This window comes from Trachypithecus francoisi, unplaced genomic scaffold (genome assembly GCF_009764315.1).
Source record: "Trachypithecus francoisi isolate TF-2019V2 unplaced genomic scaffold, Tfra_2.0 Lachesis_group9, whole genome shotgun sequence".
NCBI lineage: Eukaryota > Metazoa > Chordata > Mammalia > Primates > Cercopithecidae > Trachypithecus > Trachypithecus francoisi.
In genome coordinates, this window is record NW_022681474.1 from 23820572 (window position 1) to 23848141 (window position 27570).

At 45.4% G+C, this 27570-nt stretch overlaps 1 protein-coding gene across 2 annotated transcripts; it reads right to left on the reverse strand.

The window, feature by feature from the left end:
• Positions 1 to 11322: 11322 nt before the first annotated feature.
• Positions 11323 to 23932, reverse strand: SKIDA1 (SKI/DACH domain containing 1). Of its 2 annotated transcripts, XM_033209552.1 has the most exons (5): positions 23806 to 23932; positions 22787 to 22814; positions 21540 to 21728; positions 19260 to 19351; positions 11323 to 17531 (listed from the first exon to the last, which is right to left on the reverse strand). In XM_033209552.1, exon 5 carries the CDS (start codon positions 15685 to 15687, stop codon positions 12961 to 12963), a length of 2727 nt encoding a protein of 908 aa, XP_033065443.1. In that variant the 5' UTR covers positions 15688 to 17531; positions 19260 to 19351; positions 21540 to 21728; positions 22787 to 22814; positions 23806 to 23932; the 3' UTR covers positions 11323 to 12960. The 2 variants fall into 2 exon arrangements, with proteins under 2 accessions (XP_033065443.1, XP_033065444.1); XM_033209553.1 differs by lacking the exon at positions 22787 to 22814.
• Between the last annotated feature and the right edge of the window lie 3638 nt (positions 23933 to 27570).

Sequence of the window (27570 nt, forward strand, 5' to 3'; positions counted from 1 at the left end):
AAGACCATGGTAGAGAAGGGAGGAGGTGTAGATATGTATAAAGAGAGACATGTTTGCTTTTGCCCAACTCTGCAATTCTAGCCTGACTCAGTCCATCCTCACTCAACTACCAGGGTAAAATAGAAATCAGCCTCTGTGTTATCAGAGAGAGAGTAGTGGTTGTGTGTATGTGTTGGGGGATGGGGGTTGTTGCTTTCTCCAACCCCAGGCTTGTGTATAAGGAAGGATATCACAGGTAGGAAAAGATGGAGTAGAGGGAAAGAGAGGCCAGAGCAGAACCACAGTCTACAGTCGCTCTGAGGAAGTCATCCTCATTAAAGAAATCCTTTGTATGATGCTGCATGTCTTTCTCAGATTTGTGGCAGCCACACTGAAGGAGGAGGCAGCTGCAGGAGCTGCCGCCGCTGCATGCAGGCATCCAGCAGTGTGTCCCTAGCAGCCAACTTGGTGTCCCCAGTGTGAAGAGCCCAGGCTTTGCCCATCAGGCTGTGACTGAAAACAATCCCCCCGCTCCAAGCAGCCTCCACAGTGACTACCCCAAATCCCTAAACAGATTCCTGGACTGAGAGAACACAGTTCATAGCATGAATGTCTAAGAGCTGGATTCAGTTAAAAAAAATAAATAACAGAAAATCCCACCCAATTATGAAATCACTAATGAAATCATGTGTGGTAGTGGGTATTTGTCCCTGCGTGGATCACAGTTTCATACTTTTGTCCCCAGAATGACATTTCAAAAATATTCTTCCCTAAGTAGCACCAAAGGCTGTTTTTACGGCCTGCTATTGTGAATCAACCTTCTGTAAACCATATTGTGCATTTTTCCCTGGATTTTAGTGAAAGAAGAATTGTGCAAAGCAACTGCTTTGTCCCGATGCTGAAACAAAGACTAACGCAGAGGAAAGAGGCAGCCTCTCCAAAATGTGCTCTTCTCCGATTTGGGAGGAAAGCTCCCAGAGTGACCAGCCCATAATTGTGGTTGATATTTAATCCCCCTTGGTACAAAGGCTCACCGTTTCACTGAGCAGAAGCACCATTGAGATATGACTAACCTTTAGGGCTATATCCCAAATGGGGAGTCCAGGGCCTACACTTGGATTGTCTAGGCCTCTTCTAACCTGAACAAAAAGGATCTGGAGAAAATCACATTTTTCTCCTTACAACAAAGCATTCCTAATCACTTCAGCTTGTTGGTGAATTTTTATTCCCATGTCCACTTGGGGTATTGAAATCGATTGCTGCAATATTTAATATATTACACTCCTAGGATCATTGCTCTCCTAAGACCGAATTCTCTCCCTCATGCCCTCAACTCAGCCCAGTTTCTACCCTCCCACTCCCATCTGTCCAGGTCCTCTGTTTATCTGTCCACATAACGCCTTTAATTCTCAGCCCAGCCAGGCAACTTCACGTTTATTCTGTTTTCTTCTGGTATGGAAAATGCTGAAAGCTGTAGGCAGCAGTGCACTTAAAAGGGAAAATGAGGAGCTTAGTAGATTGGATAAAATTAACCTGCCACAAACAACCTCATTAAAGAACTGCCTGCCAAGAGTTAAGAATTAATAGCAAAATGGATGGGAAAAAACCCTTCAGTGAAGAGACCTTAAACCTCTTTCCTTGAAAGGTGCATAATTTACAAGCCCAACCTAACATTCAGTTTTATTTCCCTTTCCTAGTGACCTGTCCCATAACCTTGTAATCCACTGTGGGGGTGTTTTCTCTTTTGTCCCTTTCTTCTGGTTACACACCCATAGGTTTGCAAGCCCAAATATTTTCTGATATTTTTGGTTCAAAAATGCACTTAAATTGTTTGGAGCCTTTTAATTTAGAAAGACACTTTAAGAGACTCCTGGAATACCCTTTGGGAATTGTTAGATGATTTGAAGAGTGCCCTTAAAAGAACTGTGTTTGAATAGGAGGGGGGCTGAGGGAATCATGCAGAAAGAAGCATGAAAACCCAGAGTGAGGACATTTTGTAGATTTAGTGTTCTGATGGCACTGTGGTTTATTTTGCACGTGAAGTTCAAATTTAAGTAAAGCCCATGTATATGGGCTGTAAGTTGCTTTTCTAATGTTTTATTGGGCAGTGTATTCTATATTGGCATTTTATATGCATAATCTCATTTTGATGCAGAGCCGCATACTAAATCCTGGAGCAAGCAGATGAGAATGCTATATGGATATTACACTCAGTTTCATTGGCTTCAGTGAGACTTTGCACATCACGATTTCCATTGTAATGGCTTATCTTTGGCTAAAATTTTACACGTTGACATGCTATTCCTTTGGCCAGGATCCTGAATGAAGAAACCATGTCAATGGAACAGCCATAATGATTCCATTCACATTATAGCAGGTAACTGGGATCAATGGTTCTAACAGAATTCATAAAAGACTTCCTGCTTCCCTTCTTTTTTTTTTTTTTTTTTTGAGACAGAGTCTCTGTCGCCCAGACTGGAGTGCAGTGGCATGATCTCTGCTCACTGCAACCTCCGCCTGCCTCCCGAGGCAGGTTCAAACGTTTCTCCTGCCTCAGCCTCCCGAGGAGCTGGGATTACAGGCACCCACCACCATGCCGGGCTAATTTTTGTATTTTTAATAGAGATGGAGTTTCAACACGTTGGCCACGCTGGTCTCAAACCCCTGACCTCAAGTGATCTGCCTGCCTCCTCAGCCTCCCAAAGTGCTGGGATTACAGGCATGAGCCACCATGCCCGGCCTTCTCTTTTTCTTAATATTATTTTTTTGCACTTTTTTTTTTTTCTTGAAGGAGATCACAGTTAAAATCAATCTTGGAGTATACACTAAAGTAGTGGTTCAAAACAGGAAAAGATAGGATATTCACAATCAGGATGCTTCCAATTCATCTAGAAATCCTTCTGTTGTGTCAGGATATTATATGTAGTGCCTTCATGTGTGGTAGGATCAGATAAACCAGTTAGAGACTCACAGAAAGGACAAAATTTTAGAAATACTTGTAACCTCCTTAAGTCTACAAAATAAGTTATATTTCTTTCCGACTTACATTCTACAAAATAAGTTGTTTTTCTCCTATTTAATGGTAATCTTAAAATACAAACACAGACTGAAATGTATAAGATAATAAGAAATATTGGCTATATTAGGGAAAGTAGATGTTTCAGAGGTAGTTTCTTTAAAGAAGATAACAGAAGTGTGTAACTAATTTCCTAATTTACTTTTAAATTTATGGTGCATAAAGATGTAAAAGGATAAAAAACACAATAATTAAAATATATTTTTTAATTTTCTTAAAGTCATGAGTAGCAAAACAATTGAACAATTTGAATGATTTGAATGTTAACCAAGATCTTCCACTTACAAATCTTCCTTATTTAGGAAAGGGGGAAAAAAAAAGAGATCCCACCTCTTTTTAAAATCAGATAAGAAACATTCCGGTAGTAGTGATGTACACCCTTTTAATTATCAATCATAAATGTTTAAGTTTGTTTAAAAAGTCTTTATTATTAACAGAAAAAATAAAAATTGGCTTCCTGAAGGCCAATTTGCCACATGATGTATAACACTGGGAACAAAATTAAAAGCATCTCTTTACGTTTGCATCTGGCAATGTGCTCCATGTTAGAACCATAGCCATGTGTTTATGGAGTGCAGCTCTCCTGGTCTTGAGATACATGCTGTTTTTTATAGCCTAACCAGAATAGCTCAGCACATGCAGGACAAGAGGCTGGAAAGCCCTGGCCCCTCACCCCAGCAAGGAAGCTCAGGATCACTGCAGGCTTCTCTCAGCATTGGTTTAAGTCCAGATCTTACCCTCTTTCCACTTCTGGGGCAAATATTACTAAATATGGGTATTTTCCAATATAGCCTTCACCTGGGTGCAAGGGTTAGGTAGGGGGAAGGGAAGAAGGAGAAAACCTGAGAGAGTAGGAGGAGAGAGAAAACAGAAGATACAGGGAAAAGGAGAGAAAGGTAAATAAACCTGTTCAAGGCAATTCCCATTATATCATGCAGGTTTGACTTTGAATGGATAGGATAACTAGACATCTGAAAGCTTAACCAGCCACACTGGTCTGCATATTTGGACCCAACGTAGAGGAAGAAAACTAATCTCAGACATTTGCACCACTGACAATCAGGGTATTCATTTGAAGGGAGGCGGTGGCGGGGTTGGGGGGGGGTGGGTAGAGATGAGAGAATGAATGTAAAATGTGTCTTTATTTCTGAATATCCAAGAATCTAGGCCCTTGCTGCGAATGAAACCCCTGCCTACTAGCCAAGTGGTAGCCTTCAGAGCTCTTATATATCTAACTTTTACAGGAAAGGGGGAGGAGGTCAGCTACCTCCACTCAGTGCAGCCTCTCTTCCACACAGTGTTTCCTTTCTACTGCTCATCACTTACCACAAGTATTGTGTTTTTCCTGGAACCAACTTAAACTGATCTTAAAGAGGGCAAGCACTAACAACAGAAATTCCATTTCAACCTCCGGTGCCCTACCTGTGCTTCTCCCAGCCTCCAGGAGAATTCTGAGTTTGTTTGTTTGTTTGTTTCGGTGGCTTGAGGAAGAGGAGGGTAAGCTGCCACTCAGGTGGTTTCTCTTTTTTTCTTTTCCCTCCCTTCCTTCTGTGCACTGGGGCTGGAGAAGGCCTTTGCAGAGCTGCCCTCTGCTAGCCTGGTGATATTTTAGGGTCTAAGTCAACTGACTGCTGAGCCTTTTCCATGCAAAAAGGGTCCAACACGAACGTGTTGATGGCAATGATTAGATGAATAACTGCATCTTCCTGGAAGGCCTCTAGACTGCCTGCTACTATCTCTCCACCTTTTTCTTTCTTGTTGCAGTTATCTACTCTGAAGGAAGATCCAGACAGCAGGAATTAAGGAATCAGGGGCACCCTGGCATCCTAGGTATTTGGGCTGTTTCCCATATATTCTTTTTAGACTATATACATACACATCTGTGGGCAGCAAGCTCTTCTGATTCTCTTTTGGAATCCCTCCCATCCCCCACATACACACCTCTACGGCCCTAAACATTTCTTGCAAAAGGGGACAACAACTGCCCTTCCCCGCCCTGTCCCCCTCGCGCCCCCCGCCCCCGCCACACGCACACACCCGGTTAGGCACCAGTCGCCCCGCAGCCATGGCCGCAGCCGGAAAAGAATAGAGAGCTCGCTGTGCTGCAATCGAAGCAGCTCAGCTCTGGGCGAAGAAGACAGCGTGGGAGCTAAGTAGTGGCACAGGATAGGGCTGCTCCCTGACCAGTAAAGCATTTATTCAGCTGAGCAAACGTTTTCGGAGCATGGCACTGCTAGGTGCTGCTGTTCGGTCCCAGGAAAATAAAGAAAGGGAGATGGCAGTCCGCAAGCCAAATGTCAGAGGAGACCTGTACGGAAGCCATCGACAAGAGTTTCACACCACAGGTTTTGGGGTCGTGTTTTTCCAAGCAAACCCGAGTGATCTTTAGGGAAAGCCAAATACACTAGACGAAAACATCCTGTTTTGAGAGGCAGGAACGGTGGAAGCACAGCTATCTGAGAGTGCGTTAATCAGGCAGGATAGGGGCTTGGAAGCCCAGGGCTTGAATTTGGTGAATTCGTGCAATTTGGAGCATTTCGACTTAGTATTGATCCCTAAACTCAATTTTGAAAACAGCCTCCATTGCAGAAGTGTGGGTTGTGTTATCCCAGTATTTGCACGCATCGATTGGGCTAAAATAAAATCCATCATACTCTCCGCAAAGAAGGAAGAGGCAAGGACAGTCACAAGAGGAATAGCAGAAAGTGCATAGTTAATATGGGTTGTACGCGAATCCGTGAAACAAGTGCCTTAAACCCAGGGGGATTTCACGTAATAGCTAATTTGGTGAGAGCTAGCGCGCAAGCAAGCAGAGGGCCATCTTAGAAGGGAAGGGAGATAGCTGAATATAGGCTTTTCCGACTGCAATTAACATCTCCTTGTGATTTGCATTAGCTGATGTCTAAACCCTCACATGCAGCCCACCTAACCCAGGTTTTCTTCCACCCTTGTAGGCCCAGTAAGGAATTGTCTTCCTTCTAACTGCACTGCCAGAGCTCAGAGGCTGCGGAGAGGCGGCTGCTGCTTTTCCCCCGACCCACCGGGTCCTAAATCCCGGGAAAGGCCTCGGGGCCGAGGCCGAGGAGGCACTCTCCGCTTGTCCTCTCCCGTCCTGCAGGACCCCAACGGGTCCTCTCCTCAAAGTTAATCCAAGGAATCCAGCGCCTGCCTGGTTTTGCCCATACCCTTTCCAGGTCCCAACTGGGTGGAAAGGGAAGTGGAGGAGATGGGAAAAGGAGATAGGAATATTTTATCTTAAAGAAGACATTCTTTTTCCTTGTTCAACACACAAAACCAAAACCCCTTCCTCTTATTTCTCGTCTTCCGATTCCATTTTAGTTTCTAATGGAGTGTGTGTGTGTGTGTGTGGTGTGTGTGTGTAAGAGGGAGAGAGAGGGAGAAAAAGAGAGGGCGAGAGAGGGGAAAGAAACAGGGGGTGAGGGAAAGAAGAGAGAGATGGAGATCCCTTTAAACAAAAGACAAGAGGCCTGAGCTGGGGCCTGGAGCTGTCCCCGGAGCCTGCTGTCCCGCAGACCCTGCGGTCTCCAGGCCCGGTAGGCATTTTTGGGTTCCGCAGACCTGGCCGAACCGGCCCGATTCCACGTTCCAAGCGTCTGGAGAACTGGAGACAAAGCCCAAGATCTAATTCCACCGCAGCGCGGCTCGAGCCGGCGCCCCAGACCCGCAGGCCTAGGCGCGACCCCCGGCGGCCTGTGTCCGTAGAGGGCAGCCCGGGGCCCCTCGGCCTCCCCGTTGCCCTCTCGGCCGGGGTCCCCCCGGCCCGCCCGGTTCCCCCTGCCGCACTCAGCCAGCTGCTTTTGGGGGCCTGCGAGTTCCAAACACGCCTTCCCATTAATTAAAACCTAGAAAGCCTGGCCACTTTCTTCCCAGGCCAAGGCAGCACCTCCAGAGGTCCCAGCTGCACTCTCGGCCGGCGACGGCTCCCGCGCTGGGCCTTGGAGGCCGAGCGGCCATTTACTGCCCTGTGATTGCGCCGAGGACCAGGTTAGCTCATAAAGCCTTTCACACTCAACAATGGGGATTTTCTCAACAATTAACAAGAAACAACATAATAAAGCCATTTACAAAGACCTTGCTATTTACTATAAATTAGGCACTCTTTAAGAGACCAGTGCGTAATTTCACACACTTTACAACTGGGGCTGCATTTTAAACACCCGGGAAAACAAGCTTGTTGCACTTTCCTGTGACCTAGCTGCGGTGCACCTCTGTTTCCCCTCTTCCCCGGTAGCAGCTTTGTTTGCATTGCTGCACTCCAACCTCCCCAACCGAGGGTGGCTTTCCAGGTCACTGTCTCACGTTTCCCGTTTCCAGGCCATCATTCCCCTTGCAGATGCACGGAGAGATTCCCAGGGACAGGAACCACGCGCCAAACCCAGCCAGCCGGGCCTCATCCCATTTCTCCCACTGTGGGAGTTGCGCCCGGCCCTGCCTGCGCCCCCCCCCCGCGCCCTCCCCACCACCCAGGGCCTCTGGTCTTGGGCCACTTCCCATAAGGCGTTCGCGGCCACGCTGACCCAGGGGAAAGCCGCAACCCTTTGCCACTGGCGATCCACACGCGCCTTTTGGAGGCCTTGGCCAGCCCTCCTCCCAATGCGAAGAGCTGGGCCCCATTTGCCTGGGGAGCGGAGATGAGGCCTAGGCGAGAAGGTGAGAAACGGCGAGGCTGCGTGTGCGTGTGCCAGGGTGGGCGATGACTTCGGGATACACAAAAGGAGCGCCAAGTGAGGGGAGGCGTTCCAGGCCCCGGGGGCCGGCCCCCGCGCGCCCTGCGGCCCCCCGCTCCCTCCGGGCCTGGTCCCAAGGCCGACTGGCAGAGAGGCTGCGCGGAGGTGCCGCGGCGCGGGCCCTGCCGCCCGCCCCGGGGGTCGACATCGTCACCCATTCAGAGGACAGCAAGATCTGGGCGGGAAAACAAAAGTCACAAAGAAATTTGTTTGCCACCATGCAAAATGGCGGCACTTAAACATCTTTCTTGTGGTGGTGGCCCTGGCCAGAGAGCCCGGAGCTGCCCTAGGTTTAGCGCGGTGCGTCCTAGAGCTCGGCGGCCGGGGGCAAGCGAGGGGGAAAGGGACCCCGAAACCCCCGCGGACCCCAAGCCGGCCCTTAGCCCGCAGCTCATCGCGCGATCAGCCGGCCCCTGCCTTCCCTCCCAGCCGCCAGGCCCCAAGCCAGCGCCAGCAGCCCCCGGCCACTGACCGCTGTTTACAAACACAGCCTGAGGGCGGGGTGGGCAGGCCGGAGCGCAGGCTGGCGGCGTGGGGGCGGCCGCGCGCCCCGGAGGACGCCACCAGCAGAGAGGAACGAGGAGTTGGTGCGAGCAAGCGGGCCCGGCAGCTGGAAAGGACTGAACGCCTTGTTTTTGAAACTGTCAATTCCCTCAACCCCTATTGTGAGGGCTTCATGCAAAACATCTCAGGCCTTTTAAAGTAGGAGCTTGTGAGGCCGCCACAGTTTGAAAAGGAGCGAGAGAAGAGCGGGGGCCCAGGGCATGGGCGAAGAATGATAGCTGAGCCCCCCCAAGCCCTCCCCACCTACTCTGTTTTTTTTCTTTGCAAAGGAGGGCCTGCCAAACAGGTAAAATACAGCCCTCCCCCACCTCCTAGATCTGCCCTACGTCCCCATCCCCCCAGGCTAGTTTGCAAAATGCCCTTTGGCCTAGGGAGCAAACCAAAACCAAAGCTAGCATCAAAAATAGTTCTTCCTTACAGGGAAGGGGAAAATCCTGGAATGACTGGGGTGACCGGGTGGACTCGGTAAGGTGGATGCCCTGTTCCTCCTTGCCAATTTCCTGAGGTTAGTTGATGGGAAGCGTTTTTTTTTTTTTCCCCCTTCCTAGTTTGGCTCTGGGAACTCCTTTTTACATCCTTCCCAGCAGGAAGTTATTTTTAAGGTGAAGCAAAACTCACCACATTTTCTTTATTTTTTTAGATGCTAATGCTTTATTTAAAAAAAAAAAAAAAAAAAACCTTTACCATGAAGGATTTTTGTTTTTGTTTTTGAAAGAAAAAAAAATGCTTTTGAGGAATTAGTTTCTATATCTCTTCCTGCATGCAAACAAAACTGTCATTCTCATATCAGCAGAAACTCCCAATTTTTGTTGATTAGAACTTTGAGGAATTTCTAGACCATTGAAAGTCACCCAGACACACAAAAGATAAAAATCCAACACCAGCCCCATGTAGTTTGTGTTATTGTTGTTTAGTGGTGGCTCCTTGTTGATTTTCAAATAAACAACCATTATTGAGATTACTCCACTGTAATCAAGTAAGCCAGTAGAAAAGAACACCCACTTTAAAAAGTAAATAGTTGAAAAAGAGCAAGCTGTATTTTCTATAAAGGCGGATAACCTGACTGTGGAAGACAGTACACACACCTCTTAAAAAAAAATTTAAATTTTCATTTCACAGTCTTACCAGGAAATTACTTTTATAGGAGACCAAAAATAAGTTTGTTAACCCAAAAAGTTAGAAAAAGAGCCTTTTCCTTTTTTCCCTCATGTCTCTAAATGTTGGACTTTAGACACAGGAATCAGTCACCCTGGAGCCATATAGTGCTTGTTTTTTTGTTTTTAATTCTATGCCCTGAAAACATCTAAATGTAAAAATGTAATCTATCAATGGAGTTAACTTGTTTTTCTCTCAATAAGGCTTAACTTTCTGAACAAATGGGACACTTATAGCAGCTGAGAAAAGTCTAGATATTGTCATTAATCATAAAACAACCAAAATAATATAAGCAGTACTGAGAATAATTCCCACATCAGAATGGGGAAACAACTCAGGGGCTAGCAGGAATTGAGAGAATACCTTGTATTTGCAAGTTCCTGCATACTATTTGGTACACTTTCCTTACAGAAGCACTAACTCAGGTTTTGCTGTGGTTGGCTGGCTTATAGTAGTACTGTGGGGCGAAATTTGTGTTGACTATTTAATTTCTTTCCTTTTGCTGGTATCACCCTGGAAAGCCTCGGCCTCCATGCTGTTCATTCTCCAGCTCCTATAAACTGAAACTATTGATTCTATGAGGGTTAGAGACTAAGTGTCAAAGCTGGAGGCCAATATTTTATGTCAGAAATTCCATAGGGTATATTTGTTTTAAATTGTGCTTATTCCATCTTACAGTCCTTCCACACCCAAGATCTGTAGACTTCAAATATATTCTCGCTTTATAATTTAGGAACAATGAGTCCTTAGCCAACAAGAGAAGTACTAGTCTACATGTAGTAGTCACCGTACTTTGAACTTTCTTAACTTAGAAGTAATTAAAGAGTAGAAATTACACACTTCCAATGTGTGTGTCACACTTTTTACAGATTGATTTTTCAGGACAACTTACTGCATCTAAATTCTGTATTGCCTTCCAAAGAGAAAAGAACTCAGACTATAAAGCCAATTGTTTAGCTTTCTGGGGCTTTAACTATAACATGGACTGGTCTTTGGAATTATATACAAACAAGAATTCAAGGATACCATCCCCAAATTTTTACTTTGACCATATCTACCATTCCAATAAAAAATAATCCAGTGAACCTACACCTGGCATGGCAACATTCAAGAAGGAAAGGAAGGAAGGCAGTTGAAAGCATCTGTTTACTCCATCCAAATATATTTGGATGCAGGTATTCTCAGCCTCAGTCCTTTACAATAAGAGGAAAACCACAGAGCATATTCAGCAATTAGGGGCTGAGGCCATCCAGATCTATCTGAAACATTTATAGACAAAAGGAAAATTTCAAAGGGAATAGGAACTAAAAGGTTAAGGAAAAACAAAAACAATAGACTGAATTTCCATGAGAAATAGTGACTTAAATTCACACAGTAAACATTTCATTGGTGTTTTGTTTTGTTTTGTGATTTATGATCTATAGATGCAACTTCTTAGATTCAGATAGCAAGGATCTGAGATACATAATTTGTCAGACTAAAGGAGGTGGGCCAGAAATTATTAGATGCAACTTTCATTAAAACAATCACTGATCTCTGCTTCACTTTCTTAAGCCTGAAACTTTTCCTACTTGATTTGTAACAAGTTTGTAAAGTTTTGCTGTTACTTAGAAAGAAATCCACCAGTGTTTTGCACAGAACCTGACTGGCCTCGGTCACACCATATTACAACAAAACACTACACCCAATAAATGCATTTCTTTCAGGTAAAAACATTGCAAGTGAAAATGTCAACAAAACCATTCAATCCTGTTAACCGTTCTTCAATCTGGAATAAGTAGAAATGTATGGAACCAGGAATTTTAAACAGTGTTTTTAATTGAAAATAAAGCTAAAGCATGCTTTTCAACAGTGCAAATTTCCATAATTTTGATTTACTGCTTCCATCATCACAACACAGTACACCAGCATGGCCCTTATCCAGGGCTAGACCCTAGCATTTGCATGTTGAACTACTTTGATTTTAAGTGCAAATATAGATAGTCACCTCTGATTGTCACTTGCAGTAGAAACTCTCCTGCTCTATACACAGGATGGTCTGAAAACAGAAGTTTTAGAGAGATGCAGAAAAAATATAAGGTAATAAAATCCAAGTGCCTGAGTTCTGGTACCAAAAAGCCCTGAAAAAACTGTTATTTTTCATTTGGGGTATTGCAACTCTGACCTCTCATTTTCTTTTTCTTGGTTGTATTTACTGATTTGTCACTATCAAGAATTCGACCATAACATATTCTGCTATTAAGAGAAATATTTCAGCCCTGGCATGGTGGATCACACCTGTAATCCCAGCACTTTGGGAGGCCGAGGCAGGCGGATCACCTGAGGTCAGGAGTTCGGGACCAGCCTGGTCAACATGGTGAAACTCTGCCTCTACTAAAAATACAAAAATTAGCCGGACATGGTGGCGCGCACCTGTAATCCCAGCTACTCAGGAGGCTGAGGCAGGAGAATCATTTGAACCTGGGAGGTGGAGGTTGCAGTGAGCTGAGATTGTGCCACTACACTCCAGCCTGGGCGACATAGCGAGACTCCCTCCTAAAAAACAACAACAACAACAACAAAAAAATATATATATATATTTCAATTGTTTTGGGAGTTTGAAGAGTCATGTTTAGACCACAAGATAAGCAGGACTATAGTAAGAGTCACCTTATTTAAAACCTTTGGGTGAGAACACAAAACGGACTTTTCCAATTGCAAGGAGTGGCTTTAAAAGTAAAATCACACCCTTTACAAAAAAAATACAATTCCATATTTATTTTACTCAGTATGTATGAGGCAGCTTTTACTAGCATTTAATCAGGACTCACACCCCAATCTTTCCACTAAAAAAAAAAAAAAAAAAAAAAAAGTTAAGTGCAACTACTCTTGAAGAGAGAATGAGGGGAGTCAAAAGAAAAAGATACCCCACAAACAAGAGCTCCAGAAAATGACATTTTGGGCTCACAGAAACTTCTTGCTACCTCACTTCACCTCACTGTGTAACCACGTAACCTAACAAACTTTCACTGAATTAACAGTTACACTTTCAGCTCTGAAATCTAGTGCATAAACTTAATGGCTCATTGTAATATTTATTATTCAACCTTTTGACATTTATTTGTAGCAGTTGAATTGAGGTACCGGGTGCATTATTAGCATTGAAACAGTAAAGTGTTCCAGCTCTACGGTAATAACTGAGTTTTACTTGAGTCTTTAGCCTGAAGTAGTCTGTGGAATGTAAACCAACCCTTCTCCCACCCCACCCCCACCCTACTCCAGAAAAAAAAAAAAAAAACCCGCAACGGAAAAAAAGTAATCCGATTTCTGTCTTCAAAATGCGATAAACCAGGACTCCAAAGGGGGTGTAACACATTAACGGACTTGTACAAACCATCCTGTGCAGTTTACAACAAAAGGAAGGTAATATGCTTCAAGAAAATATCTTCCAAAACATTTTTATGAATTAAATTTCCTGAATTTGTGACTAGGTGGAAGAGGTATTGCAGAACCGCCCAGCTGCCATTTCCATATAGGATGGGCCTTGTGAGGAGTTTGAGAATCCTTAGTGGTGTTTAATGAATACGCCGGCCACAAGTCCCCATCTCTCCCAATAATGAGTGATGGTGGACAAGGAAAATTTGCCATGAAATTAAATGGCCTTTTCACTGCTGATGCTACATTGCTGGCTACCTTTTTGCGTCTGTTTATAACTGTAAAATCATCCAGTGTTCCTTCATGTGTCTCAGTTTTACCTGTAGGACGAGGGCTTCTAGCTGATTTCAAATTTGGTTTGACTGGAGGTGTCTGAAGGACAGGTCGCTTTCCCAGTACTAGTGTCCGGTAATTTTTTCTTACCCTGGCACCAAATTTATATTCCCCATCCTCAGGTTTTGGAGAACCTAAAGTGCATGAAAGGCCCTGACTTTGAGCCAGTGGATTTAAGGAAGGAGTTTCTTTTTCAGGGCATGCAAAACCTTCCTTGGCTGTGGTTAACAAGGCGTCCTCCTCTTTACTCTCAGTCACACTGTAAAACTCACCCTTTGTATCATTGCACTCGCACTTTAGCTTATTTGTAAAAAGGTGAGGTTCATATTCTTCATTAGCACTACTGTCTTCTACTTTGATTTTAATATTGTGCAGAAATGGCAATGTCTTGTCGCCTGTGTCAGTGCAGGGATTCTCGGCTTTAGTTGCTGCTGCTCCTGCAGCGTTCACTTCAGGATCAGTCTGCGAAGAGGGCAAATCCGTAGCAAATTCAGGACAATGAAGGATTTTGGAATCTTTTTCTGAATTTGCTTCTGCTCCTGAAGAATGATTATTTAATAATCTAGCAGCTATTGTGTTGTTATCTGCACAGTGTGTAGTAGGAGTTGCTTGTAGGCATTTCCTAGCCTCTCGGAGTATTCTTTGTTGTGGAAATGCATTGTTTGTCTTTGGGCTAGGTGAAGAGGCCCCCTCTGCCAGGCAGTTAATTGTCAGGTCAGTTCTCTTTACAGTATTGGAAATTTCAGAGTGTGGGAATGTAATCTCAGATACCCTATCGTTCCTTATCTCTGCGAAACAACTCCCCAGGCTGGCCGGGCAGTACACCGGAGACGCTTTGGGGGCCCAGCTCTGCAGATTCCACTCCTCCGGCGACTCCGCTTTGACACTACTCTTGAGGTCGGGAAGTCTGCCGGCATCCTCGAAAGCAGCGGGTTTGGTTGCAGCGGCGGCGGAGGCCAGATGGTACAAGAAGTTGGCCTGCGCCTGCACGCTGGGAGGCTTGCAGAAGCTGGTACGCCTGAATCGGATGCTCTGCACTGACACTTGGCTGGAGCCGGAGCTGGAGTCCGACTCGGTGGACGAGTCCTCCTCCTCCGAGCTGACTTCACTGGAATCTGAGGCCCCGCTGCCCCCCTCCTCCTCCTCCTCCTCTTCCTCCTCCTCCTCCTCTCCCTCCTCCTCCTCTTCCTCCGAGGACACAGAGTTGCTGGAACTGGACAAACTGGAGCCAAAATCCGAGTCGTTGGCCGCGTGGTCCGAGTAGGAGCTGGACTCGGAGTCGCTGCTGCAACTCTCGGGAAAGCTGCCCAGATGGGGCTGCGGCCGGTGGTGGTGAGGGGGGTGGTGACTCTGCTGCGGCGGCTGGGCCCGGTGGTGGTGGTGGTGGTGGTGATGGTGGTGGTGGTGGTGGTGGTGCGGAGGCGGGCAGAAACCGTTGACCAGATGAAACCTCTCCAGGCAAGTGGCCCCGGCGGCAGCCGCCGCCGCGGCCGCCGCCGCCGCCGCCGCCGCGGCCGCCTTGGCTTTGTAGGACCTGGGCAGCAGCAGCAGGCGCCGCGCGCCGGCGTGGGGCGCGAGCAAGCAGTCCTTGGTGCCGCCGCGCTTGCGTTTGCAGCGGTAGCTCAGGCTTCCCGGGCCTCTGGCGCCCGCCCCTGCCTTGGGCTGGGGCCCGGCCGCGGATGCCTGGTAATAGGCGGCAGCGGCGGCGGCGGCGGCGGCGGCGGCAGCGGCGGCGGCGGCGGCGGCGGCCGGGTGCTTGCTGCACAGCAGGCTCCGAAAATAAGCGGGGTCCGAGGGGAAGGCGACGTAGTTTCCCTGGAGCGGGGCAGTTTCATAGTTTAGAGGGGGTTTGCACGGCGAACGCACGATCTCCGGGTAGTGCGAGCCCGGGTATTTGCTAAAAATCTGAGGTAGATGGGCGGCGGGGCGCGCGGTGGCGGCGCCCGGGCGCGGGGACTGCGCGCTGATTGGCAGGGGCCGCGCGGCTCCGCTCAGGCCCCGCCAAAGTTGGTGCTTGTCCTTCCAAAATCCCGGGCGGGGGCTGGCCGCGGCGGCGCGCTCTGGCGGCGGCGCCTTTGTGGCCAGGGCCCGGCCGACCCTCCTGCGCTTGGTCTTGAGGACGCGCTCGGTTTTGCAGGAGGTGTAGAGCGCTTCCACGTCTTCCCGGGAGATGAGCGTGCATTTGGCTGCGTGGAAGGCGATGCTGTTGATTGCCTTGAGTTTCCGCAACTCCTCCAGATCGCAGTGGTGCTTCTTCACTTTCAGATGATCCATGCGCTTGTGCACGGTCGTCCTCGGGATGTTTTTCAGCAGATCTGTGAAGACTTGGGAGAGGGCAAACATTTGCTTTCCTTTAATGATGAGGTAGCCGAGCCTCACGCCATCCACCTCTTCAAAACCTGATTTCAGGTCTCCCATCTCGGGCACTAAATGATCCCCACCATTTGCAGTAAATATATACGTGACGCATACATACACATGTATGTATGTTAATCCTCCGCCAGATGCTGCGTGTGTCTCAAGGCATCCTGCTAATAAAATAACAAAGACTGTTATTCCCGGCGAAGGCAGTGCCAAACTCTAGGCGAAATTATTGGGGGGGGGAAACCCCATGAAATTACACTGACTTGATTCTTGCTTTTTTGTTGTTGTTGTTTTCGTTTTTTTAAAAAAGAGGGAAAAAACCATCCGGTTTCTGATCTGCCAATGTGTTGGTCTGAGTCCCCGATGCAGATCAGTACCTGGGCCCCTCTATTCCTTCCTTCTCCATTGGAGCACTATGATAATGGAATGTGAAGGGAGAAAGAGAAAAGAAATGCAGCTGCTATTCCCGCCGCTGCTTTAGCTACAAATAAAATGACAGAGTGAAGTGAGCTCGTCCGGAGACACCTTCATCAATTAATTCCCCTAAAGCCAGCGCTGATTGGACACTCCTGACAGGTGATGCAATAAAAATTGATATTCCACCCCTTCCCCCCAAAATCTCCCACTAATTAGCATACCCTTATACTGCCACCTCCCCTCCCAAAGTAAATAATACAGTCGGTATATAAATCTTTCCATTAAACTATCGGAGCTCAGAAACAGCCTGACTCACAGACTTCATCAGAAGCAGTGTGTGTACGGTTAAGGAAGAAACCCCCCCCCCCAAAAAAAAAAAACGCACCGTATATTCGCCTTTAAAGAAATACTGCCTATTTTTTCCTTTATTTGCATTTTACCGGTACAGCTATTATCATTTCAAAGAAAAGCATTTAAAAAACATTATCAAGCCGAAAGAGATATACCCCACCCCCTTTTCCTTTTGGAAAATGGAGCTTAAGCGAAAATGTGCAGAATAGCCTGGTATTTCCCTTACAGGAGTGGGGAAGAAGACCGGCTAGGAGCTCCAAAGTTAAACCCGCCCCGTGAACCACCCCAGTGCGAACTTACGTTTGGAATTTCTCTCGATTTTCCTTTTTTTTTTTTTCCCCCTGAAATGCCTTTTTACAACCAGAAACAAAGTTATTTGACCAGGGAAGCAGTTCAAGGCTCCAGCTCTGAAACACTGTAACAATTCAACTGGATTTCGGTTCTCTGCTGGGTGGTGGGGTGGGGAGGAGGTAGTTTCACGTCAGACCCATAACAAAGCATAGATAAGCCAGAAATGTGTACACTTTTCCACAATTAACCGTACTGGATTGGAGGCGGGATCGTCCAAGAGTCCCCAGCAAAGCCTTTGCCAGGGTCCTGTTCACCACAGGTCAGAATTCCAGGGAGCAGATTGCTTCCTTCTGCAGCAAAGAAAAGAAAATGTCAAACGCCCAAGGTGCTTCCAGAGGTTTTACGTAATAACAATGAAAAGGAAGTGCTGATGTACGATGCAGACTGTTTCAGTGGTTTGTGATGCTTTGGGTTAGTAGTTTGGGTGAATCTTCCACAACTCCCAGTTTTTCCATCAAAGTCAAGCATCTGCTTTAACAAAATCACTTTGGATGAAAATCAATGTGGTTTAACCTCTTCTTAGTCAAATTAAGGCATATTTTGGTGTCATTTTCAAGGATATCCAACATATTGCCAAATGAGAGCAAGGGTCCTCCCAGTCGCATTACCACGATCCCAAGGCGGCTCGTTGGCTGCTTTGCAAAATTCGGCAAAATCTTCTTAACTGTTCGGTGTTTGCAACTACAACATAAATGCAACTCAGGCATTTATGTGTTTCCTTGTTCCTCCAAAAATAGACACATCCGCGTGATTAAAAGAATAAACGGATATTTCTGAGCCTGCAAGACAAAAAATTATACAATAATTTCTTTCTTCACATTCAAAAGTTCCAGCTTCCCCTGCTCTGGTCTGGCTGGCATGAGCAGGTATGGCTCAAAAAAGAAAACAGAAAGATAAAAACAGAGGAATCAGACATACAAAAAGGTAGTTTGCTTGACAAGATGAAATCTCGGCCATAATTCCCCACCCCCACCCTCATCTCCTTTGTAATTTCCCAGGAATTTTGAAGAGAATTGGGAATTTCAAGAAGTGCATCCGGAAATTAAGGAAGTCTATTTAAGACAGTCTGTAACTCAGGAGGTTGGGATTTGAAAAGTCAGCCCCTGAACTACTGTTGCACTCAGCACAGATGTAATCGCCGCTCTTCAACTTAATCAATGTGTGTACAAACCGCGATGTCTAGTTCTTGCCTTTGAAATCTAAGGCTAGCATTTCCATCCAAGAAATCAGAGCTACAGCAAATTACATTTTTGTCCCTTGAATGAAAAAAGGATCATTGAATGGATCTCGTGATATTTCAGGCTTTAAACGTAACCGAGAGGCAGCAATGAACAATGCCTCGTCACAGCTAATACCATCCACCGAGTTGGCTTTCTTTTGCATCTGGATCTATTACACCGCGTTTTTCTCTTTCACTTTCACAAGAGGCAAAATGCACAAGGTTTAAGCAGAAAGCGAAGTTTTCAGGAAAAGCAGATGCTTGTGTTTGTTTTTAAAAGTAGAATGACCAGAGTCTTTCTATTGCCAGCAACAATAATGTCGTTTTAAAATTCCTTCTGATGCACTTATATAGTACTGCCAGCCCTCTCCCTCCCACCCCCACCCCCGCCCATTCCCCTCCCCCAGCTTTAAGATTTAGACCAAAGAGTCAGCCAAGAAATAGTAAACTCAGAAAAAGCCTTTGAGAAGACAGTACAAAAGGTTGGCTAGAGCATCTTTTTTTTTTTTTTTTTTTTTCCAGGTAGTTTCAGTTGTTCTCCATTCCTGTTTAGATTTTCTCTCTCTCTCTCTCTTCCCCCCTCCCCCAGTCCTCCTACACATAGCAACATGATTTAGTAGCCATTTCAAAACTCTCTTCTTTTCCTCTCTCTTCCTCTCTTTCCACCTTTAAAATTATTGGTAATATAGGTGGTTTTGAAAACTAGTAGCATATATATATATATTTTTTTTAACTAAGGGCAAATCTGTTGAGTGAAATAGAGAAAAATAAAGGCTAGGGGATTTGACTTTGTGCAAGTATCTCTATATGTACACTCAGACACCTTTACACTTATACATTTTTAATACTACTATTACACATCTTTCTTCTTAATACATTCTTTTGTTCCTTTAACTTCCCCATCCTTGTGTGTATGTGTGTGTTAGGCTCCAGCACTCTTGCTCGAGTGAGTGCATACACACACGCACACGCACACATACACACACAAACACAGAATGTGACAGACAGCTTTCTTGTGGCCATCAGCACACGTTGCATATCCGGGGTCTTCTCCAGGCACATTGGGGGTCGATCCCGATAAAAAGATCTAGCAGAGGCCCCTGAGTGCTCACACATGAAAGGCAGGGGACTTTAAGATGGATTTGCATGCACACCGGGGATTTCGATCAATAGCTACCAACATTTATGGCTTAGATTATTAATGCGAAAGCTGGCCAAAAGAATGGGGATGAAAAATTAAAGGTGTCTGTTATCAATTATGCTTAAAGTTATGCAATAATTTACTTACTTTGCCTGATGTGCAGATCCAGATGTATAAAGTACTATTCTTCAAAAGCCAGGAGGTTTCTTTGATAAATTTGTTGACCATGTCAGCTGCCTCTACAATCAAAGATGAACCCAATTCAGATAATGGACTGTATTCAAATTCTTTTTTAAGAAAAGATGTATCAACTTCTATGTTTCTCAAATGCATGTACATATGTGGATAGATATGTCCAAATTAACATTTATATCTATATTCTTCTCTGTGGGTCCAGGGAATTATTGTGAATTTAGGCACATGTATAATATGCATTGAGTTTAATTAAATGTGATTATTTACTCAGTGAGGAATGCCTAATCTACACACTATTGTAAAAAAATGCTTTAGCTTTGGAAACAAAGCTGCTTGCAAAAGGAAAATCCTCTTTAGCAAATACAGATTGAAATATATTCCTAATGTTCACTTACTTCTGCATTTATTGTAAAAAATCAGCACTTTCAGTTTTTAAAGTGAAGGGCCATGAAAATATGAACATATTTGTCTTTACTTATTCCATATGAATGTACTAGATTTACCTTCAGATGCTCTATTTTGATTTATTTTCACTATATTTTATGTTTAAATACCATTGCAATTCAGTCTGACCTCTTTCCTCTGGAGCGAAGTAATGCACACGGCATTTACAGTCTTTTAAATGGTTAGCTGGGAAATGCAATAGCAATTTGCAGGAGTAGTTTACTAATGGGGAAAGTTCTTTTGAAAACCTGAAGGAAAACCTAAGAGTACTTTTGCATTTCTACACTACAACTGTCATATAATTAAAGTATTGAAGAGCATTAAAATAATCCTTTTCCTTCCAAGCTTTCACCCATACATACATAATTTAAATGAGGATCACCCCCATCCCCCCCGCAACTCTTCACCATATACATTTGTTTTAGTGATTGCTGGGCACATTTTGTTCAAAGTGAATTCAGACAGAAAAGAGTAAGGAACATCACAAAGGCCTCAACAATGTAAGTATGCTGGTTAAAAGAATAAAAGAAGGCCCTTGTGCTGTTAACTAAAAGTAACTATAATATTCACAAGATAAAAGTTTAAAATAATAATAAAGTCTCATATGGCTGAATTAGTTGAGGATATAAGACAATAAAATCTCAACAGTTCTTTAGCTAAGTTTATCTAATATCACATCTTCTCTGCTTTTTGGTATGGAAAAATGGGAATGGAGGAGTAGAAAATGGCTAAATTGAGAAACAAATGATAACTTAGTATATTTCCCTTAATTTTTTTTCTTTCTGGTTCATTTAAACAAATCAGGGTAAGTCTCCAAAAGGGCCCATCCCTCTGTTCTTAGGCATTTAAAAACCCTGTCTTTAACAGAAGTTTGGGACACAGGGTATATGCCATGTTGTGTACTGACCCATAATCAAAATGCAGTGACCTTCTACCCTTTTTTTGCCCCCTGACCCATCTTGAATTCAATGCAGCCTTTATAAATTTGCAAATCCTTGGAGGTAAAGGGGTTTTTGTGAGGCTTTGTTCTGAAGAAGCCCTAAGAGTGTGCTCTCTAAATTAGACAAAGGTAAAGCAACAAATCCTAGTGGATGAGACTTTACACAGGTGAGCAATAGGCACCTCCAGATAACATATATTGCAAGCTGAAAACCAGTTATAAACATAGGAGACAAGGAGGTTATGGATTGCATCAAATTAGAGTGAGGTACAAATCACTTTCATGATGTAAGAAACAGGCCACAATCTTCCTGCTCTTCTCATCTCAAGGGCTGTGGGGGACCCTAGTGACCAAGGAAGGAATGGGGAGGGTGGGGGGAAGGGGACAGGGAGGAAAAGAAATAAAGGAGTGAGACTTGATCTGAATCTGCAAGCACATTCCCTTATCTTTCCTGCTATCAGCCAGTTTAAAGGACACCATAATTATGATAGTGATAAAACAATGCCTGCTTATGTGTGCTGAATAAATAAAGAATGTTTACAGCTCAAGAATCTTTTAATTCCAATTAAATGCTATCAAAGAAAAGCCACTTTTCCTACTGCAACCGCCTTTCCCCCCAATTATCTTGTTTTGTTGCAATATTTTCCTATGAGACACAAGGGCCTTTCACAATTGATCTGAATGCAAAAGAAAAAAAATCAGAGAAAGTAGAGTTTGACCTTCAGATATTAAATAATACACAAATACCCAGAACCACAATTTGTTAGGGTTGCCCAAGTTTTTGTTTATTTTATACAAGGGCCAAACATGTAGAGACTGAAGTGGTGACACCAAGCATTGAGGCCTACCTATGGGCTGCTCAGCCATACTGAAATCCTGAGCCACCACGAGGGGAGAGAGGAGAGACAAGACATGAGGAGCCTGATGGTCTCTGGAAAGGGAATCCTCTTCTGGTTCTGTTCCCCTGGCTTCAGCCCAAATCCTTCTAGGAGCACTGGAGCCAATCACTGTCTTTCACTGCTGCAGCTACTGGGAACCTACAAAAAAGCGGGAGATTAAAAAAAAGAAAAGAAAAATAAATTAAAAAATCACAAGTTCGAATTTATGGATACACAAGTATCATTTCATATTCATGACATCAGCAAATCACATCAGTATCAGATTTGAGCAAGGTTTGGGCACTAATGCCCAAAAGGCTAGACACTCAACACTGACAGTATCACATATTAACCAGAAAATTCGCTTTTTTATTATGGAATCATAGGGTGAAAATTAAGTCTTTTAACTTTGAAAAGCTTACTTTTCACTTCTGAGGCCGATTTTTACACTAATAAATTTCAAGTAAACATCTCCTTTAAAGTTGTTCCACAACATTTTAATTCAAACTTCTACTTCCTTTCTCAGTTGGGGTAGTGTTTTGTTTGTTTTAAAAAAAACACATGGCACAACAAACGTTATGGAAAACGCACTCATTCCATTAAATGCCGATACAAGCCTGCCTTTTACTCCATCTGTCTAAGCAGCGCATTGCTAAGTATAAAGTTAAAAAAATACTTTTCTCAAAGACATATCTATTATTTATTGGCAAATACTGTTTGGTGATGTGGTGCAAAAACACAATGGTAAAAAATCTCGGGATATTTGTAAGTTTTCTGGAGAGTTGCAGGCCCCTTTCCTTTTGAAAGTTTAGAGCTCCAATATCCTCAATTCTACTGGCAGAATTAGGATGGACTTAGAGGGTCCTAAACGTGACCGATTCACTAAGGCGGGGGTGGGGGGTGGGGGGGTTACAGCTTGCAGCAACGTGCTCGGCAACTTAATCCTACGCTAAAAGAGGGCAGAGAGCGAAAAAGAATGGAATACAAACTCTCCCGACATCCATAGTTACTTTCAAGGTGGATTGTGTATTTTAAGGCTGATGGGAACGTCTGGTTTTTGGAGCAAAAAGAAGAGAAGGTAAGTGTTTGTCCTTGTATCCACCAGTTCGTAGAGAAACAATGAAAGAACAAAGGGAACCACTTCCCCATCTGAACATTTTCTGTATCTCCCTCCGTTTCAAGCCAAAAAGCTTGGAAAGGGATGCGCTTTACTCTACCTTAAGTAGTGGTTGCCGGCTTGTTGAACTAAGAATGAGAAAAAAGTTGAGAGGCAGATATAGACTAAATAACAATAAAAAAAGTCTTGCTGTGGCGGATCTCCACCGCGCCAGTCTCAGCAACTTGCAGCAGAAGTTGCTCAATGCACGGAGGCAAAGCCCAAGGAACCCTTTGCACACCAGATTTCGAACTCAGTCATTTAAATAGCCTTTCTTGCTGTTTGAAGGGGTTTCTGCGCACAAAATGTGTAGGTAGTGGCTATGGGAGAGATGTATTATCTAGGTCGAAAAATGAGCTCATGGCTATCTGGAAAAGAATTTTTAAAAAGCAAAGGGGATTCAAGTATCACGTTACTGTTTGCTAATAGAATAAATGGCAGCACTGGCTGGGAAAGGAGAGGGATTCATACTGAAATGCATTTGCTTTGGGGTACGCTGGTTATCCGCGTCTGCCTTTGTGGGTCTGCGTGGCTGAATAAGTGACCGAGTGCCTTCGGCATTATATAAATGGATCGATGTGTGGGAGAGTCCCCAAAGCCGTCGAGCACGTGAAACGCGATTTTTTACTGCCCTCCAAGCGGCGACCAAGCCCCGCTCCACCCCAGCCCACCTCAAAATCCGTATATTACCTGCCCTGTTACAGTGACACATGTTTATGTTTATAGCCCTGGTTTGTAGTAGTGTCAAGAGCCGCAGCAAGAGGAGGGGGAGGAGAGAGGAGAGGGAGGAGTAAATTCAACCACCCCCACTTGTTGTTAAAGCAAATTTACTGCGTTATTGCAAGCTCGGGACGGGGGGCTGGGATGAGAGTTGAGAGGAAGGGTTGAGTTGGGAAGTGTGTTGGCGGTGGAAGGGGGGGTGGGGTTAGGAGATCCGCAATGGAGCTCCTCTCCCCAGCAGCCCAGGAAAAGCAGCTCGGTCAATAGGGGAGCATGCTGGCGCGGTTGAAAACAAAAAGGTTCCTCCTGCTCGCTGCGTTCACGTAGGGGGCTCTGCTCGCGGGGCGCCAGGGCCCTGACCTCTGACCCCGGCTCCTCTCCGCTCTCTCCCGGTGCCGCGCGGCCACTTTTTACCCAGGATCCCTCGCGCGGGCCGCGCTCGTGCCGAGCTGGAGTCCTTCCTAATCCTCCATTCCCGGCTCTCCGTCCCCGCCCCCGCCCCCGCCCCCGCCGCCAGCCCCGGGGGAGGATTCTCCGGCGGGGAACCCCCGCCCCACCCCCACCCCGACTGCCCCGGCGGAGTCGGCCGCAGCGAGTCCGCGTAGGGCGGGGAGGGCTGGGCCTCCCCTGCCGCGCCGGGCCTGCGAGGGAGGGGAGGGACGGGGAGCCGAGGGGAGGGGGCGCTGGCCTCCCGGCTCAGCTGCCCCACTGAGGCCTGGACCTGTTGACTGCGATTGGCCCGCCTTATCCCGCGCCCTCTCTCTGCCCGCCGCGGCCCCATCCCTTCCGCGGCGTCGCGGGGAGGAAATGGGAATGGCTGCCCTCCTCTCCGCCTGCCTCCAACTTTCCTTTTTTTCTTTGGGTGTGGAGTTGGGGGGGTATGAGAAAGCCCAGGCAACTCCACTGCCGCCCCATCCTGCCTCCAAAAGTCTCGTCACGCCCGACCCGCCGCCGCCCTCCCAGCCCCCACGACTTAAAACCGCCTCCCCTCCTGGCAGCGGCGCCCCGGCCCGGAGCCCGAGAGCCCTCGATGCCCCCGCCGCGCCTCCCCCGCCTGGCCTGGCCCAGCGGCGTCCCCAGCGAATTGTGTCGCTTTTCTGCCCTGGAAGCTCCCTCGGCCACGTTCCACTTTTTTTCCCAGTCCCAGGAGGCGTAAGATAAAACCTCTGATTTGCTGCGTGCTGCCGGGCACATTCTCTGCCCTCTCGTCCGAAGGCACTGGATGGAGAGTTTAAAATAATAGCATTTACAGGAGGAAATAAAGAGCGAGGGGATGGTTCTTTGGCCGGTTTTAAGACATACATGCGTTTATTATTTTTTTTAAAGACAAGATGTGTTAAGGGTTAAAAGCGTTTCTGGGGTTTGCTGTTATTTCCTTCTAGATTTGGGGTTTCCTGAGGAAATCTTTTCCGGAGGGAAAATAGCAAATCAACATTAAGATGGAAGCGAGACTTCTCAGCCACTTTTGGAAATCAAGGGGGAAACTGTAAAAATACATTCAGAAAAGGGCGGGAAGGCAGCGGCTGCCGGGAAGAAGCTGGAGTCTTGGGAGGAAGCGCCGTGGGTCGGTGTCGCGGAAAGGAGGGCCAGCCAGGTCCGGGCGGGGAAGAAGGCGTGCGGGTGGCGGGGCGAGCGTCGGGCCGGGCAGCTGGAGGAAGGCGCGGCGGGACGGGCGAGCGCGCAGAGGCAGGCGGGGAGGGCCTCGGGGGGCGGGGGCCGCGGGGGCCGGGCGCGGGTCTGGCGTGGCGGAGGAAGCGGGACTCGGCTTCTCGCGCCCGCCGGGCCGCCCCCATTGTTCTACCCTAGCGCCGCCGTTAGCCGAGCGCGTACTGACCGAGGGAGGGGTCCCGCGGGCTAACCCGACCCCCGCCCGCACCTCCCCGGGCTCCTGAGCTCCGGCCGGGTCGGGTCGGGCCGGCGCGGCAAGTTTTATGGTCAGACTCAGCCAGCAAGGGGGTTCCCAGTTGAAGACCTCGGAGGAAGGAGCCTTTACAGCGTGCTGCGAAATTTAAAGGAAGCCGGGCAAGCCTGCAACGCACACGTTATGAGAAAACGGGAAAGCAACGTAGATATGTTTATAAAGTGATAAATAGATAAGAAACACACGTTGGCAGTTGTTGTTCTGGATCCGGAAAGTTACAGTAGATTATATAGTGTTTGAAATATCTTGAAATGTATGGATTCAAAAACCCATTTAAAAAAAAAGCTTCAAAGGAATTCGGAAAAGCACGTTTCGCTACCCTTATTACCGATTACGCAGCTCTTCTTTGTACACAAGAAGTCTAGTTTTAAAAGGAAAGGCTGAGCTAGCTCTTTCAAAAACGGGCTTCCTTTAACGTGAAGTGCGTTTTCAAAATAGGGAATTTCAAAAGGGAAAAACGTTTAAGTTGCTTTTAAGCCACGTTTTGGAAACAAATAATTGCAATCCACTTAATAAACTCCGTTTTCCTTTGTGAGGCATGTGGAAGAAATATTTCTGCCCAACGTCACAGTTGTTTTTTTTTAAATGAAGATTTCCAACAAGTGCTTGCGAGTCTTGTCGACAAGACCAAAGTCATCGTGCGTGAAAGGCCAAGAAGAAATAATTTCAATCCTGTGGTCCAAACCTTAGTAGGGCAAGAGAGTAATTTCGACTTAGGTTTATGATAGACTTTGCGGAAATTCCTTCTAAAATACTCATTACTAGTCTGTGTGTTATGAAGCACTGTTTCCCAAGGTAGATTTTAAAAAACCAATTAGAATTGATCTTTAATGGAATATTATATTTACACGTCATCTTGAAAACATTTGACAGAGTTTTGAATTACAAGAAAGAAGTTAACAGATGATGCTCATAAATAGCATCTGTTTGAAAAGACCCCGTAAGAGTCAGTTAAAGGTAGTGATGGTTGTATTTTTGCATTTGAAATGCTATAGAAGTTGCTTGCATTTTAACACTTTCATTTTGCGGGTCTTCTTTCTAAACTTGCATTTCCTCATGGAAATCATTCAGTTATTTCGAGATATAGGGAGAAATTCTTATGTAAGAAATCATTTGAGGCGTAACTATGGAAAGGTTTGAACAGAAAAAAAAAATCAGTGTTGAAAATCAAGTATTTTCAATCTATTCATTCGTTCCACACTCATCCTCCCACAGTTCCCCCATCAATTTACATTTTTTATTTATAAGTCTTTGAATATTTAGAATAGCTTTACATGTTTATCTGTTATGTAGTTGATAGTAGAAGGTGAATCGTTTTACATCATTCACTGTTTCAGACATTTTTTGTTTCATTTAAAGTAAAAATATGCTTAGGAGTCATGATATTCTTGTGAGAAAAACAACAAATGGATGGAAAAAGGGCATGAATGGGGGTGGGGATGGAGAGGGACAAGTAGCATTCCTGGTCAGTCTTTGTGATACCTTTCTTTAATTTTATGTCATTATATTTTCCACTTCTGCTTGCACCAACGATCATTGCTTTTTTAATTGGGGTAAAGTGCCACCATATAAAAATTACCTACCTTCTGGCTCTCAAGCGCCGCAGTAAAATAAGGCTGACAAAAAGTGATCTGAGGCTTGTGTGTTTAATTCGCCAGGAATGTTAAGCTTCATAAGATTCACCCTATGGGGTCATGTTGGTCCTTGGCACTGTTACTGTACAGTTTCAAGAGGTAAATATGCACATTACAGATTTAAAAAATCTAAGATGTACTAGACAAACAGTTTATTAATCGAAGGAATAAAAAATGAATTTGTCAACCTCATTCTTTCTCGGACACAATGCACTTAATTAACATATTCTTGGGCTTGTTTCTGGATTTGGTAAGCAGTGGCCCCTTTTGGAGAGGAAAACATTTAAATCTTAAAAAGTGATCTTCTTTGGTCTGAATAGGATTTATAAATTCAGTTTAATTTCTTCTTTTTTTTTTCAGTCTAAGATATGTTGCATTTCTTTCAAGGTTCTCTTCCATTTCAAAAACTGATTTTCCTCTTTTCCACGTCCAGAATCTTTTCACTTAGATAATCTTACGTAGCCTATAAACAGACACCCAAATATGTCACTTTAATCGCACTTTAATTATAACAGAGATGCAGATCTTCAGTGTCAGTAAAAAATGAGAACATGGACCTTACAATACACA

Coding starts and splice junctions, on each gene's coding strand:
- SKIDA1 (XM_033209553.1), bottom strand. CDS start 15,687: ATGGGAGACCTGAAATCAGGTTTTGAAGAGGTGGATGGCGTGAGGCTC.